The sequence below is a fragment of the Peromyscus californicus genome, unplaced genomic scaffold (assembly GCF_007827085.1).
Source record: "Peromyscus californicus insignis strain IS unplaced genomic scaffold, ASM782708v3 Scaffold_20__1_contigs__length_68692818, whole genome shotgun sequence".
Taxonomy (NCBI): Eukaryota; Metazoa; Chordata; class Mammalia; order Rodentia; family Cricetidae; genus Peromyscus; species Peromyscus californicus.
Genome location: NW_026294503.1, coordinates 49,809,083 through 49,825,311, shown reverse-complemented (window position 1 = coordinate 49,825,311; position 16,229 = coordinate 49,809,083). Strand labels below are relative to the sequence as shown.

The 16,229-nt window shown below is 38.7% G+C and overlaps 1 protein-coding gene across 1 annotated transcript in view; it reads left to right on the top strand.

The window, feature by feature from the left end:
* Positions 1-16,229, top strand: part of Smc1b (structural maintenance of chromosomes 1B) — an 81,240-nt gene that overhangs the window by 45,255 nt on the left and 19,756 nt on the right. The window contains exons 14-18 of the mRNA XM_052748539.1: positions 268-384; positions 1,158-1,264; positions 7,524-7,665; positions 8,513-8,658; positions 10,006-10,159. Coding sequence (XP_052604499.1) covers positions 268-384; positions 1,158-1,264; positions 7,524-7,665; positions 8,513-8,658; positions 10,006-10,159 — 666 coding nt within the window. The remainder of the gene's footprint in view (positions 1-267; positions 385-1,157; positions 1,265-7,523; positions 7,666-8,512; positions 8,659-10,005; positions 10,160-16,229) is intronic.

Here is a 16,229-nt window from a genome sequence, read left to right as displayed (position 1 = left end):
ACAGCCAAAGCTACACAGAAAAACCCTGCCCCTCCCCAAATGGATATTTACATAACGTTAAGTAATTGTAAATACTTTATCCCATGTTTAAGATTTTGTTACAGTCCCTGATGATTTCTATAGTATTTAATCATGTTATCTGGCTGTACCAGAATCTGTTGTAGCTAACGATTCTTCATTAATTGTAAAAGACATCTATCATGTTTTTAGCCTTACTGTATAAAAATAAAATAGTCATATTATTAAGCAGAATTTTTTTCTTATTAGGAGCAATCTCAGCTACAAAGTGAATTGCTGAATATTGATTCTCAGTGTACTATGCTGAATGAAGGAATCAACAAGCAGCAACAAAAAATTGAAGAATTGCAAGATAAGATAGATAAGGTAATAAATATTACACTTGTTACTAAATGGCTTATAGAATATAGTTCTAGACCAGAGCTAGGGCTTCTTGGCTATGTACACACAACTGTGGATTCAAGATTAGCTCGGAAAAATCATCCTTTGGATATTGTTATTTGTTCATGCCCAGAACAGAGCATAATATCAAAGTGTGATCTACCAGTACAGAGGATCATGGACCTCTGTAGTTTCCCATGATTTTGATTATCTACTGGCATTAATGTTACTTACTGCTGTATCAGTCTTACCACATTTGTGTTTGAAATCTACAAGTTTTTAACATGACTTACTATTAAAATGCTATTGTATTTGAGGCTGGATACTATTGTTGGATTGAGATTATGCCAGTTTTTTGGAATTTATTACTGATTCTGTGCTCTAATCCTGAGTTGTTTTTATTGTCCAAGATGTTTCATCTTACTCATATAAAGGATACATGTTTTTTTCTTAACATAGAACATTATATTTTAGCAGGGCTAAAGAACATAGAATCTCTAAAGCTTTTATCAGACCATTAGTAATACCATTTAATAAAGCCAGTTCATAAGCTTTTTCATGTATTCATGTTTTCTGAATAAGAACTTTGAAAATAATATGAGCATAGTTTATGGAGATAAGGACGAGAAAGCACTGGGCTGAATGCACTGATTAGCTTTTGACCTAATTCAGGAAAAGCTAAAAGTGAAATATGATAACACTGATTATGTATTTTTAAAAATGGTTATTAAATCAGTTGTTTTAAAATAATTTAAAAGGTGGAAGATGAAATATTCCAAGACTTCTGTGAAGAAATTGGTGTGGAAAATATCCGTGAATTTGAGGACAAACATGTTAAACAGCAGCAAGAAAACGATCAAAAAAGGTATTTTTATTTAAAAATTGGTAAGCAGTATTGGTATACACATAAAAATAACTATTCCCTAATATAAAGGAATTAAGCTTGAGGTGGGCTTTATTTCAGTTCAACAAGAAATAGCTAGTAATGGTAAACTTACAGTACAGTAGTTGATCACATTTGATACATAAGGCCCTGCCTGGGTTTGATCCTCAGTACTACAGAGGATGGAGAAGCTAGTAAAACTTCAGTTTCTTACCAAGAAACCTAACAGAAACCAGAACAAAAAGGAAAGCCATACCAGTTCTCTTTATAAAGAAGTTAATTTCTTCCTAAGTTAATCTGTAGTTTAAACACCACCTATATAGACATGTTTTTTTTTATTTAAATAAGCTGATTCTAAAGTTCACATAGGAAGTAGACAAGTAAAATATGAAGGAAACTAGTGAGTAGTGGGACTAGAACTCCCACGTTGTACTTTATTTCATTTTAGAGATTCAAGTTTATATGTGAATGTCTGTATTTATGCTATATGCAAATGTGTGAGACATTCTAGAGGACAGAAGAGAGTGTCAGAACCCCTGGAGCTGGAGTTAAAGGCAATTAGAAGCCACCCAGTGTGGGTGCTGGGAACCTAACTCAGCCTTCTTTTAAAAGGGCAGCAAGAGCTCTTAACCACTAAGCCATCTCTCCAGCCCCCAATTCCCAAATTTTAAAACATAGTATAAGCCATGAGGAACTAGCTCGTAAGTAGAGTCCGGAAATACATCTACAAGGAGGGATTTGATATGTAATGTCAGTGGACAAAAGTACTCCCCTCCCCCCACCCCGAGAAAGGATTTCTCTGTGTAACAGTCCTAGTGGTACTGGAACTCACTCTGTAGACCAGGCAAAAGTTGTACTTTTGTAATAAATCATGTTGTCAGGCTGTGGTGGTGCTCGCCTTTAATTCCAGCACTTGGGAGACAGAGGCAAGTAGATCTCTGTGAGTTCCATGCTAGCCTGGTCTACAAATTGAGTTCCAGAACAGCTAGGACTGTCACACAGAGAAACCCTGCTAGCCTGGTCTACAAATTGAGTTCCAGAACAGCTAGGACTGTCACACAGAGAAACCCTGTCTCAAAAATTAAAAAACAAACAAACAAAAAAAAAAAAACCTCTTAATGTAAAAGTACAAATATAAAAATAGTAGAATGTGTCATAAGAGAATTTGTAATATTAATCTCTTGGGGCTAGAGAAATCATTCAAAGTTAAGGGCACTGTACTGGTTGCTGATGCAGAGGACCAGTGTTCAGTTTCCAGCACTGGTGTTGGAGGGCTTACAACTATCTGTAACTTCAGCTCCAGGGTATTCACCACCCTCTTCTGGCCCCTGTAGGCATCCACATGCACATGGATTACACACAGAGACAAGCACATATAAATAAACATTTAAAAATAAGCTGGGCAGTGGTGGCACCTGCCTTTAATCCCAGTACTAAAGAGACAGAGGCAGGTTGATCTCTGTGAGTTCAATGCCAGCCTGGTTTAAAGAGTGAGTTCCAGAACAGCCAAAGCTACACAGAGAAACTGTGTCTCAAAAAAACAAACAAGCAAATAAAACCCAAATAAATGAAATACAAATATATGGAAAAACTTACATTATATGGCAAACAAATAAAGAAAATCAGTAGACAAATGGTACCCTGGAGGGCATGTACCATTTGTGTTTAGAAATGGTCAGTGGCTGCCTCAGGAAAGCCAACATGAAAAACAGAAGTTTTAATTTTTGTTTATCTTACATCTTTTGCATTTTGTACCACATGGATGTATCATCTTTTCAAATACATTGAAATATAAAAGTAATACATGTCCTTGAGAAAAAATGTTTCCAGGTATGGTGGCACATGTCTTTAATCCCAGCACTTAGGAGGCAGAGGCAGGTGGATCTCTATGAGTTCGAGGCCAGCCTGGTCTACATAGTGAGCTCCAGGACATCCAGGGCTCCATAAGAGAGACTCTGTCTCCCCACCCACCTTCCTCCCAAAAAGAGAGAAAATGTTTTTCAAATCAAAATTATCAACATTTGGCCTACAGTCTTTCTATTAATCTCTGTAACACTTTCATATCTCCTTCATTCATTCAACTTGTATTTACTGTACATGTGCTAGGTACCCTTCCTAGGGGCTAAGAGTACAATGGTGGAAAAGAGTCATGACCCTTTTTCTTGTTCTAAGTCCTTTACATTTCTCCATAGGTTTTAGAATCAATTTTTCAATTGCTATTCTATCTTAGAGTTTCTGTTGCTGTGAAGAGATACCTTGACCACAGCAACTCTTATAAAGGAAAACAATTTCAGAGGTTTAGTCCATTACCATCATGGCGGAGAACACGGAGGCATGCAGGTAGACATGGTGCTAGAGAAGAAGCTGAGAGTTCTACTTCTTTTTTTTTTTTTTTTTTTTTTGGTTTTTCGAGACAGGGTTTCTCTGTGTAGCTTTGCGCCTTTCCTGGAACTCACTTGGTAGTCCAGGCTGGCCTCGAACTCACAGAGATCCGCCTGGCTCTGCCTCCCGAGTGCTGGGATTAAAGGCGTGCGCCACCACCGCCCGGCTGAGAGTTCTACTTCTTAATCCACAGGTGTCTGTCTGTGTGTCACACTGGGTGTGGCTTGAGCAAAAGAGACCTCAATACCTGCCCCCGCCCCCCCATGGTGACACATTTCCTCCAACAAGGCCACACCTCCAATAAAGCCACACCTCCTTATTGTGTCACTCCCTATGGGGGCCATTTTCTTACAAACCACCACATATTCTTAAAAAGAACTTGTGAGATTTCTATTTGGATCCTACTAAATTTAGAGGTCAACTTAGGAAGAATTAACAACTAAACACTGATCGACAAACACATTGTCTATTTTAGGTCATTTTTAATTTCACTCATTAATGGTCTTTAGTTTTCAGTATATAAGTTCAGTTTTGTGCCTATTTCATGACATATGTTCCTCAGCATTTCATATCTTTGTGCTTTTGCAAATTGAGTTGTTTTTAAATTCAGGTTAAAATTGTATGTTGGTAGTATATTGAAATATAAGTAGTTCCAGCAAGATGACTCTATGGGTAAAGCACTTGCCATGAAGCCTTGTGACCTGAGTTCAAGCCCCAGAACCCTTGGAAAGGTTCAAGGAGAAAATAGCTTCACAAAGTTGTCTATTGACCACACTTGCACTATGGCATATGTGCTTCTACACACATATCATACATACACACACACACACACAAATCATAAATTATAAAACTTCTTAATGAAATAAAATTAGTTTTCCTTAAACTTACCTTGTATCTTAAAACTTAGCTAAACACATTAGTTCTATTAGCCCTTTGACAGATTTCTTTAGAGTTTCTATGTAGAGAATCATATTCTCAACAGGAGGTGGTGGTGCACTGCCACGGCCAGCGGGGTGTCAACGGGGGCAACCCACCTGCGGGACAGAATGAAAGGGACGGGGAGAAACGAAAGAAGACAGCAAGACAGTGTTCTGATCAAGCTGCAAATTTTATTCTCCTCAGCATGGCTTATATAGCATGGGAGGGGAAGGGAGCAGGAAAGAGGGAAGGGGTGCACAACGTGCCGTACATGCAGTTGAAGGGAGACGTGCAAGTCGTGAGGCTACAGGATGTTGTGCTAGGTGGTAAGGTCACTGGTCAGGGCCCATTGTTCTGTTACTATGCTACCTGACCTACCTGACCTGTTCTTTATCTTTGGGGACATCTGGTTTAGGGCAGGGGCTTGTTCTCTGGCCTAGCTAGTACTTTTCCATGGTCCATGTTTGGTCCCTGACAGTGCACACCTTTAATCCCAGCACTTGGGAGGCAGAGGCAGGCAGATCTCAGTGAGGTCGAGGGCAGCCTGATCTACAGAGCAAGTTCCAGGACAGCTAGGGCTACACAGAGAAACTCTGTCTCAAAAAACCAAAAAGAAAAAAAAGAGAGAGAGAATAATAATTCTCAGTAAATAAAATGTTTTGTTTCTTCCTGACTAGTTAGTATTTTTTTCTTTTTCTTGCCTGTTGCACTATCTTCAGAATGAATAAAATGGTGAGAGAACAGACATATTCATTCTTAAGGGAAAAGCATTCAGACTTCTACAGTAATGTATAATGTATATAAATGTTAAGATACTTTTGTCAAATTGAGGAATTCTTCATGGAAATTCTTACCATATGTGAATGTTGAATTTTTAAATACTTTCTCTGGTAACCATTTAGATCCTTATATAATTAGAGTTCTAAAGATACGTTAAGTTTCAGTAATAAATTACATTGATTTTCAAATGTTCAACAACCTTGCATACATAAAATGTGCCCAATTTAGTCATCATGAACTATCATTTTCAAATATTTTGGATTCACTAAAATTTTGTTGAGAATTTTTTTGTCTCTTTTAAGTATAATGACCTGTAGTTTTGTTTTGTTTATATCATTGTAGTGTTTGGCATCAAGGTAATGTTAAACTTAAGCTGTGAGGTCTCTTACTTACTTCTGGAGGAGACTGAATAGAATTGAGTGTCTTCCTAATTGGCTACTTAACTTTTTTTTTTTTTCAGTTTTTTCGAGATAAGGTTTCTCTGTGTAGTTTTGGAGCCTGTCCTGGATCTCCCTCTGTAGACCAGGCTGGCCTCGAACTCACAGAGATCCGCCTGCCTGTACCTCCCTAGTGCTGGGATTAAAGACGTGTGCCACCACCACCCTGCTGGCTACCTACATGTTTATGGAAAGGTTTTTACTGCCAGTGTCTTTAATAAATACAGGGTTATTCATCATTCAGTCTACAGTATATATTTCTTGAGTGAGCTTTGGTGATTTGTGTCTTTCATGAACTTTGTGTATTTTATGAGTTGTCAAACTTACTGACATAAAGTTATTTAAATATACTTTTTAAAATCCGTAGCATCTTTACTCATGTACTTTTATTGGTGATTTGTCATTTCTCTTTTTTCTTGTTATCATGCTGAAGGTACCTCAGTGTTACATATCCTTTCTAAGAGTGCCTCTTTGTTCCATTGATTTTTTTTTTCTGTGAGGTGTTTGTTTCTATGTTATTAATGTCTATTATTGTTTCTTTCCTAGTACTTATTTTGATTTACTTTTCTTTTTGTACCTTTTAAAGATAAGAGTTTATAGTATGTAAGCTGTCTACATATCAAACACTGAATTATTCAAATGTAACTCAAGCTGGCTTCAAACTTATGATTCTCCTGCTTCCATTCCAAGGTGCTGAGATTACAGATATGCACTGACATACCCAACTGACATCTAATTGACAGGAGTTTATGGAACTGTCAGAAAAAGAAAGTGTCAGGAACTTCTTAATTTCCCAACCTTGAAGTTTATGTATGAATAGCTATTCACAAAGACTAAGAATAAATGTATAGATTATAACTTAAAGAAAAAGTGAGTAGATAATTTATATTATAAAAGGTTTAAGAAACTATCAACTATCTCTGGGCAGTGGTGATGCACACCATTATTCCCAGCACTTGGAAGGCAGAGGCAGGTGGATCTCTGTGAGTTCTAGGCCAGACTGGTCTATAGACTGAGTTTCAGGACAGCCAGGACTGCACAGAAACCCTGTCTCAAAAAACAAGAAGAAAGAAAGGAAGGAAGGAAAAGGAAAGAAAGAAAAGAAGGAAAGAAAGAAGGAAACTGTCAATATACACATCCTAATGCAAACAACCAAACTTTTTAATATAGTGTTAGAAAATTTGGCAATGACAGTGATTATTTTAAGAACATTTTTATATTTTTAGGGTATAGTAGTTTGTGGTTATGAATTAACAATCACTTTCATACAGCATTATTGATGAAATTACCTAGTATCTGCTATTTGCTTCAGACAGTCCAGTAGCTTTGAATGGTGTTGTAGGTGAAACAAGAGTAAACATGAATTGATAATTATTAAATTGGGTAAGTTGCATGTGGTTCATTATAGCATTCATTCTACTTTTATTTTTGAAATTTCCTATAAGAAAAAAAATTAAAAGGGACTAGAAAAATGGCTCAGTGGTTAAGAGCACTTGCTGCTTTTGGAGAGGATCCAGGTTTGGTTCCTAGCACCCATATCAGGCAGCTCACAATCACCTGTAACTCCAGTTTCAAGGATCTGATGCCCATTAGCTTCAGTGGACATCTGTACAAATGTGGTACACATAAACCCACAGATACACATAATTTTTTAATCTGGAAAAAAGTTAAAAGAATCAACGTACTTTTCTTACCACTTATATTGATTGATTTTATTATACTAGATTAGAGTTTGAAAAACAAAAAACTCGGCTTAATATTCAGCTTGAATATAGTCGAAATCAGCTTAAGAAGAAACTGAATAAGATCGACACATTAAAAATGACTATCCAGAAAGGCAGAGAAGACATTGATAACCTAAAGAAGGTAATTTATTATGGGTGGCTGAAGTACCACTTTGTTGACGTTATGACTTCTTTCATTGAGTAGCAATTTTTTTGAGCACCCAAGGGTGCCTCATTGGGATGGGGGCAACATATTTCAGAAACATTAAAGTAAAACGAACAGAACTGATGCGTTATTTGATGTTAAGTAGGAAGAGAGAAAGCCGTGGCAGAGAGGACTCAAGCATGTAGATGACAAGAGAATTCTTGACTGGAACTACAGACTTCAGAATTACTGGTTGAGTTATGGTTTGCTCTGTTTTCAGAAGCAGTTTCACTATATAGCCATGGTGGTCTCAAACTCAAAATTCTGTCGCAGCCTCCTGAGAGCTAGATTACTGATATGTTCCATGTATGGCAGGAATTCCTAGTTTGTAGAGCAAATTAAAAGCATATGACAAGGGCTGAGACTATGGGAGGTGGAGAGCATGGTGCAATGGAGAAACAGTTGGGATTCTAGAAAATTCAGAAATTTTAGGAAGAAAGACAGAAGAGGAGGCAGTACAGAAGCCCAGCACTATGAGAAGGAAGAAGTGATGAAAACTGTTAAGACAGGCTGGCATTTTATAGTCTCATGAGCACTTCCCCTGGACAAATGGAACACAAGTCAGGTGGCAGCAGGTTGAAGAGAATTCAAAAGGAAAGACAAAAATAGGAAATGATTACTAGCTTCCAAAATCTATAGGATAAAAGGGTCACAATCTGAGCACATGGGTTAAGGGGCTTTCTTTTTAGGATGAGTAGGTATTTTTACAGATAATAGCAGAACCTTTTTGTATTAATACAAAATGTTTTATGCACGCACACACACACAAATTTTCTCTGTTCAGACTGAAGAAGAATGTCTGAAAGGCGTGGATGAACTCATGGTAAAGCAAGAACAAATTAAGGAAGTGTTTGCCACTCAGAGTTCCAACATTGAGAAAATTCATACTCAAATTGAAGAGGAACGCAAGAAATTTCTGGCTGTTGATAGGTAATACTTCAGTTTGAAAGACATGGCTAATATTCTAAACTTATACTTCCAGTTTGATATTTCTTATCTAAACTTGTTTGAATGTTTACTCTTTGTTGCTCTTGGTCCCAGATAACATCTTCCAGATGTTCTAAACATGGAGAAAACAAGTGAAGTTCTTTTTGGCAGCTGAAAACTGAACCCTTGTGTAGTCCTTTACTCTGAATCTCTTTTGATACTGGTATTTTCCTGTCATTCAGGGATTCCCTCTTGTCTATGTCTGCATTTAAAGCAGTATCTGGTACCTGATAAGTATATGTGCCATCACGATGAGGACAATCAGTACCTTGAATCACCTGATTTGTGTCAAAATGACATCTGCTGTCCTGTCACTTTTCTTTGCTCAACCCTTGGCCTGTCATAATTTTCCTTACTATCTAGAGACCTTCAGTGCTTTGAGATTTTGCCTCTTGTATTTCATTTCAGCAGAGTTGTTTCTGCTTCTCTTTACACTCTTGAAAACCACTCATCTTCCTCCACCTCCCCGTGTATCCTGATCTCTTCTCTTTTGTTTTCTTTTTCTCTTTTTGTCCATTTTCTGATGCAATTTAAAGGTCCTTGTTGACTTAGTGTTAACACTCATACCCCACTTTCAGTCCCCCACTTGCACTTAAGGCATTCTGTGAGTGATGGAAACCAAGCTGTCAGGGATGCAATAACTGATCTGGTATCTATCTGCTAAGAGACATTCTCCTAGTTTAAGATTCTAAAATACACAGCCTATCTGAAGAGGAAATGCAGGGTGACAATTGTACAGATTTAAAAATAAAGTTTTTTGGGGGCTGGATATGGAGACACACCTGTAATCCCAGCAACTGGGAGTTGGAAGCAAGATAATAAAAAGTTTGGAGTCAACAGGAGTTAAATAGCAAAACCTTGTTTCAAGAAAAATAATTAAAATAACTGAAGGAAGGCAGGGTCTTTGCTATCTCTGATTAAAGAAATGTCTATGAAAAATGTTCTCTTAGATCAAATGCATACATTGATACTCTTTCTCAGGAGTGATAATGTGTAATTCAGGAACTGGCACTTGGAGCTCTCATAAGAAAGTAACATTTTCAGCCAGGCGGTGGTGGCACACACCTTTAATCCCAGCACTCGGGAGCAGAGCCAGGTGGATCTCTGTGAGTTTGAGGCCAGCCAGGGCTACAGAGTGAGTTCCAGGAAAGGCGCAAAGCTACATAGAGAAACCCTGTCTCAAAAAACAAAACAAAAAAAAGTAACATTTTTGTGTATGTTTATAATGTAACATGTTATTCTTTGGTATAATTACATAATGAGTAAAGTCATTCATGCCTGTATTTACAGGGAAGTGGGAAAATTACAGAAAGAAGTTGTAATCGTTCAGGGTTCTTTGGAACAGAAGCTACTAGAGAAGCATAACTTGCTGCTGGATTGCAAAGTTCAGGACATAGAGATAAGTCTTGCGCTGGGGTCATTGGAGGACATCATTGAAGTGGAGGTATCTAGCCAAAAATACAATATGTGATGTCTTTAACTGCTCGTGCTATGGTTTCTTTAGCTCTTTCTAGGAAAGGAAAGGGGAAAATATTTGTGACAGGGTATTTCAAGGCAGATATTAAAATATTAAGATGAATTAATAGGAATCATTATCTAAAAAGAAAAGTAAGGTTTCTAAATGGTCATAGTGGTGCAAGACTGTATAGACCTCTAACTTGAGGGATTCGAAGGCTGAGATAACAATCAAGAGTTCAAGACCATTCTGGGCTATATAGTGGGATCATATCTCAAACATATATGTTTTATATATATATATATATATGAACTCTAGAGAAAGCCAATCTCAGGATCTTACATTTTTATCTGTGTGTGTGTGTGTGTGTGTGTGTGTGTGTGTGTGTGTGTGTGTGTGTGTGTGTGTGTGTGTGTGTTGGTGTTTCAAGGCAAGGTTGCTATGTAGACCTGGCTGTCCTGGAACTTGCTCTGTAGACCAAGCTAGCCTTGAATTCACAGAAATCCGCCTCCCTCTGCCTCCTGAGTGCTGGGATTAAAGGTGTAAACTAGCACTGCTCAGCGACCTTGCACTTTTTTATGTTGTAACCTTCTGAAGTGACATCAGGTTCTCACTTAACAGTGTCTGCTGCCCGCTGGAGAAATTACTTTACCAGAACCTCATCTTCTGAGGTTAACAGTGCTTAAGTGTTAACAGTCTGGTGTTAGCAGTCTTCCACTTCAGGCATCTCTCATCATCCTAAGGAAGAAAAAAATGCACCGAGAAGCTTGTGAAATTCATAGTCCAGGCACAGAAGCTTGCTAAAGATTGGCACCTAGTCACTGGGCTATAGGTGCTTCTCTTCCTACACCTCTGAAGGACTATTTATAGTAGCTCCTTTTGCTCAGCACATAGCTAGCTGTCAGGAAAAGTATCAGAGCCAACATCAGACTTAAACTAAGAAATGGATGGGGCTGTTGGCAGTATCAGGATCAAAATTTAAGACAAACGAGATAATAAACTGAGAGCTCTACTGGATAGTCAGTGTGTAAGGATAATTTAAACAGGGGTGGGGGTTTTAAGCAGAACCAAAAGAAACACTAACAGAAATGAATACTTTATATGGGCTTACTAATAGATAAAACAAAGCTAAAGATCCCTGAGCTTAAAGATGGCTTTATAAAAAACCCCAAATGTAAAAGACAAAGAGAAAAAAGGCAGAAAGAAAGAGATTTTCCAGGTACTCTGGGAAAATTACAAAAGGTAGAAAGTATATTTACCAAGAAAGAAGAAACAGATAACAGATTCTTCGCAAGAGAAATACTGGAAGACCATCTGATGGAAAACTGACTTCCATGACTCCTTGATGAAAGAGGCAGAGTAGAAGCAGCCCTGGTAAAAAGAAACTAGCAATCTTGCACTAGGACAAGCCCATGAAAGATCTCAAAAACTTAGAATCCTATTGGGGATTGTGGTGAGATAGTGATTCCTTCATCGTGGTCGGTCAACAAGAGAAAGTAAGTCTTCTTTGTCACTTCCCATGGGCTCAGTGCTATCTTCAGAAGAAACCTATTTAAGACTGAGCTACTTTGGGAGCCTGAAAATAAGAACTGTCACAAGTAAATGTGTCTGGTGTCATCCTGCCACAGCCCCCACAGTGGGAGACATTCAAGGAGGCATAGTGAAATGGAAGACTAGATGCTAACGCACCAGGAAGTTCAGGTGGTAGGAGGCTTAGCTCAGGCATTGAAAAGAACAGTGTGATGGGCTGGAGAGATGGCTTAGAGGTTAAGAGCACTGACTGCTCTTCCAGAGGTCCTGAGTTCAATTCCCAGCACCCACATGGTGGCTCACAACCACCTGTAATGAGATCTGGTGCCCTCTTCTGTATACATAATAAATAAATCTTTAAAAAAAAAAAGAAAGAAAAGTACAGTGTGGGGCTAGAGAGAAGCCTCAGCAGTTGAGGGCACTTGCTGCTCTTGCAGAGAACCAAGCTTTCTACACCCACATCAGGTGGTTCATCGCCTTCTTTGTAACTCCAGTTCCAGGGGATCCATTGCCTTCTAACATCCACAAGTACCAAGCATACACATGGTACACATACATACATGCAGTCAAGACATTTACACATAAAAAAAAATGTTTAAATCTTAGCATTCTATTGCTATGAAGAGACACCATGACCATGGCAGTTCTTCTCTGCCCCGGCCCCAGGCCCTGCCCTGAGATAGTTTCTCTGTGTAATAGCTCTGGCCATCCTGGAACTCACTTTGTAGACCAGGCTGGCCTCAAACTCACAGAGATTCACCTGTCTCTGCCTCCCAAGTGCTGGGATTAAAGGTGTGTGCCACCACTGCCTGGCTGACCATGGCAGCTCTTATGAAGGCAAGTATTTCATTGAGGCTTGTTTACAGTTTCAGAGGTTTAGTCCATTGTCATCATGGCAAGGAACATAGCAGCTTGCAGGCAGACATGGTGCTGGAGAAGGAGCTGAGAGTTCTACATCCAGATCCACAGGCAACAGGAAGAGAGAGACTCTGGACTTGGAATGGGCTTTTTGAAACCTCAAAGCCCAACCCCAGTGACACACTTCCTCTCTCCAACAAGGCCACACCTCCTAATCCTTTCAAATTGTGCCACTCCCTAGTGACTCAAGTATTCAACTCTATGAACCTATGGGAGCCATTCTCATTCAAACCACCATAAAATCTATTAATAAAGTTTTAAAAGAAAAGGTTGATAGACCTGCTTTTGATGGCAAGAAGCTGAGCCCACCACCTGAGGATAACTGGAATCTAGACCCAGCCCTTGGAGCTGCCTATCTTCTATGAGGCTTACTTCTATGAGGACTCAGAATTCTGAAGCTCTAGTGCAACATCTCATGTCCTCAGCCTTTCTCTCAGCAAAGTGTTTAACACCTACCAGGTTTTGAAAAGATGGTGATCCAAAGTCAGGGGGAAAAAAAATCACTTTTTCTCATATATAGATCCTTCCTGTCCTATAATGTATATGTGTGTGTGTGTGTGTGTGTGTGTGTGTGTGTGTGTGTGTGTGTGTGTGTGTGTGTGTGTATTGCATTACTATAGTATAACATTCAGAAAGGAAGACCTTAGAGCTGGGTGTGGTATAGCAGATGCCTTAATCCCAGCACTCAGGAGACAGAGTAGAATGTGATAAGGAAGGGTGGAGTGCAGGCAAAAGGACACATAAGAAAGAAGATATAGAGCTAATTATTTTCCTAGTTTCAACCTTGTCATGGTGGGGTTTTTTTTTTTTTTGTGTGTGTGTGTGTGTGTGTGTGTGTGTGTGTGTGTGTGTGTGTGTGTGTGTGTGTGTGTGTGTGTGTGATAGGTAAGTGTAGAAATGTAAGCGATAGTGAAAGTGTAAAACTCTAGCTGGGCCTGGTAGTACAAACCTTAATCCCAGCACTTGGGAGGCAGAGCAGGCAGATCTCTGAGTTTAAAGCCACCCTGGTCTATGGAGCAAGTACCAAAATAGCTAGGGATATACAGAGAAACCCTGTCTAAACCACTGCCCCCAACACACCAAAACAAAAAAACCCTAAAATATATAGTGTTTGAGACTGGGCAAGTGTTAAGGTGGCTACCTTAATCTAGTTGTGTGATGTTTTTATTTATCAGTTCATTACAGTTTATTTCCAATAGAAAAAAAAAACGTAAGATATAACATGATTTGGCATGATGCTTTTCCTACATTTGGGAACTGTTATTATTAAATGAATAAATAATACCAGTAAGAAACAGAATGTGGTAGAAGAAGGAGCTGAGATTAAAAACTAAAGGCGTAGAAAAATCTTTTCAGTAAAGCTTTTATACATATCAATAATAAACTTGCTGAGAAATAAGGAAAAACATATTCACAACAGCTTCAAAAAATAAAATACCAAGTCGGGCGGTGGTGGCGCTTCCTTTAATCCCAGCACTCGGGAGGCAAATATAGGCAGATCTCTGTGAGTTCGAGGCCAGCCTGGTCTTACAGAGCAAGGTCCAGGACAGGCACCAAAACTACACTGAGAAACCCTGTTTCAAAAAGCCAAAAAATAAAATAAAATACCTAGGAATAAACCAAATCAAAAGATGGAAAACTTCTACAATTAAAACTTTAAAATTCTAAAGAAATTGAAAAAAAGAATTGAAGACATAAAGACCCTCCTTTCTTACAGCCTTACTAACTTTATAGACTGCCAGCTCCTTACCTAACCACTTCTAGGAATATTTAGATAACCTGTGCTGACAGCTATGCTCAGCCCAAACCTCAGTTCAAGCCTCCCTGTAATTATCATCATTGGCAGCATCCAGCCAGGTCCATCCCCAGATGGAGGAAAGTACCTTATCAGAGATACCTCTGTACTCTCTAAGAACAGACTTAAGCATCCAGGCTACCCATTTGAGAAGGCCTGGCGGATATGCCAATTAAGCTTTACTTCCTCCTTTCCCAAACCTTACCTCTGGTTCCAGATCTCCCTTTAACTATCACCAGAGGCATCTAGCTGTACACGGGTTGCCTAGCGACTGAGCACACTTTCCCCCACCTTGCAGAAAAACGGCAGATAGCTTGGACAGATAGGAGCCACAGGAAAAAAGAAGACAGTTTTATTTTCTCCCATTGACCTAACAACTTATAGATTCTTAACATTTTCTACTAATCACGTTTAAAACTATAGTTGAGTACATAAGATTCCCTCTTCTTAGATATTACCCGAATTTAGCCTTTAGTTAATTCATTTCCCCATTGGTCACTTCCCTTTGGGGTTGCAAATGATAATTAATGGTTATTGGCTCCCTATGTGATTCTTACCCCTCAGTTTGACCCTGGAAGCCTGGCTTTATATACCAGGACTTCCAGGGCATGAGGAGACGGAGAAGAGAAAAGAGAATGGAAGAACTAGACGGGTAAAAACTTGAGAGGAACAAACTGAGATGGGGAAGAATTAGATTGAAGGGCTAGAGAAGAGCACCAGAGGAACGAGATGGAAGATGAGGAAGAGTCAGATGGGGAAGTACTAGTTGGGTAAGAACAAGATGAAAAGGACCTAGATGAGGCAGAGTTAAGACAAAAGAATTAAGATAGAACTTAGAGGAAGCAGTAGATAAATATAGAGAGAAATCAGCCAAGAAAGGAGCTAGACATGAGAACAGAACTGAAGCTGGGTATAAAGGATGTTATACCAGAGGAATTAAAGCAAGTGGACTATAGAGCTCGGTGTGCTGAGATTCTATTTCCTGAAAATAGTCCTCGCCGTTAGTAGTTCTCTCTCCTGAGCCCCTGGGATGTATAATATTAAGGCTGGTCCCTCTAATATTATACAAGACTAAAATTTATATGGAAGTACGAAAGACTTAATAGCAAAACCCTAAGCAGAAAAAGCAGTGTTGGAGTATCACAATACCTGATCTCAGATTATATGACAGAGCCATAATAAAACAACATGCTATTAACATTAAAAAAAAAAAAAAGATCCACAGACCAGTGGAACAGAATGGAGGATCCAGAGGGAAACATGTATATACACTTAAGCAGTGTGATTTTCAGTAAAAGTGCTAAAGTCAAACATTGGTGAAAAGACAACTTCAGCAAAGGACACTGGGAAAATTATATGTCACATGTAGAAGAATGGAACTCTCCTTCCCTATCAATATGTGAAAATAAATTCAAAATAGACAAAGACTTTAATGTGAGACCTGAAATTCTAAAACTGCTGGTGGAAACAGAACACTTGAAAATATGGGTAGAGGCAAGAACTTAATGAAAAGGATTCCAACAACTCAAGAACTAACAGCAAGAATTGACACTTAGATTCCTTAAGTAAAACAACAACAAAAACCCACCATATGTTACAGATACACTACTACCCTCTATGTGCCCTAAGGAATCAGCATACCACCGATACACTTGCATATCTGTGTTTATTACAATACTGTTCACAATAGCCAACATATGGAGCTAGTCTAGATTCTAGTCAACAGATGAAAGAAAATGTATATGCACACACGAAAGTTTGTTCAACTATAAAGAATGCTATATTGTTTGAAGGAAAATAGAACTTGAGATCATG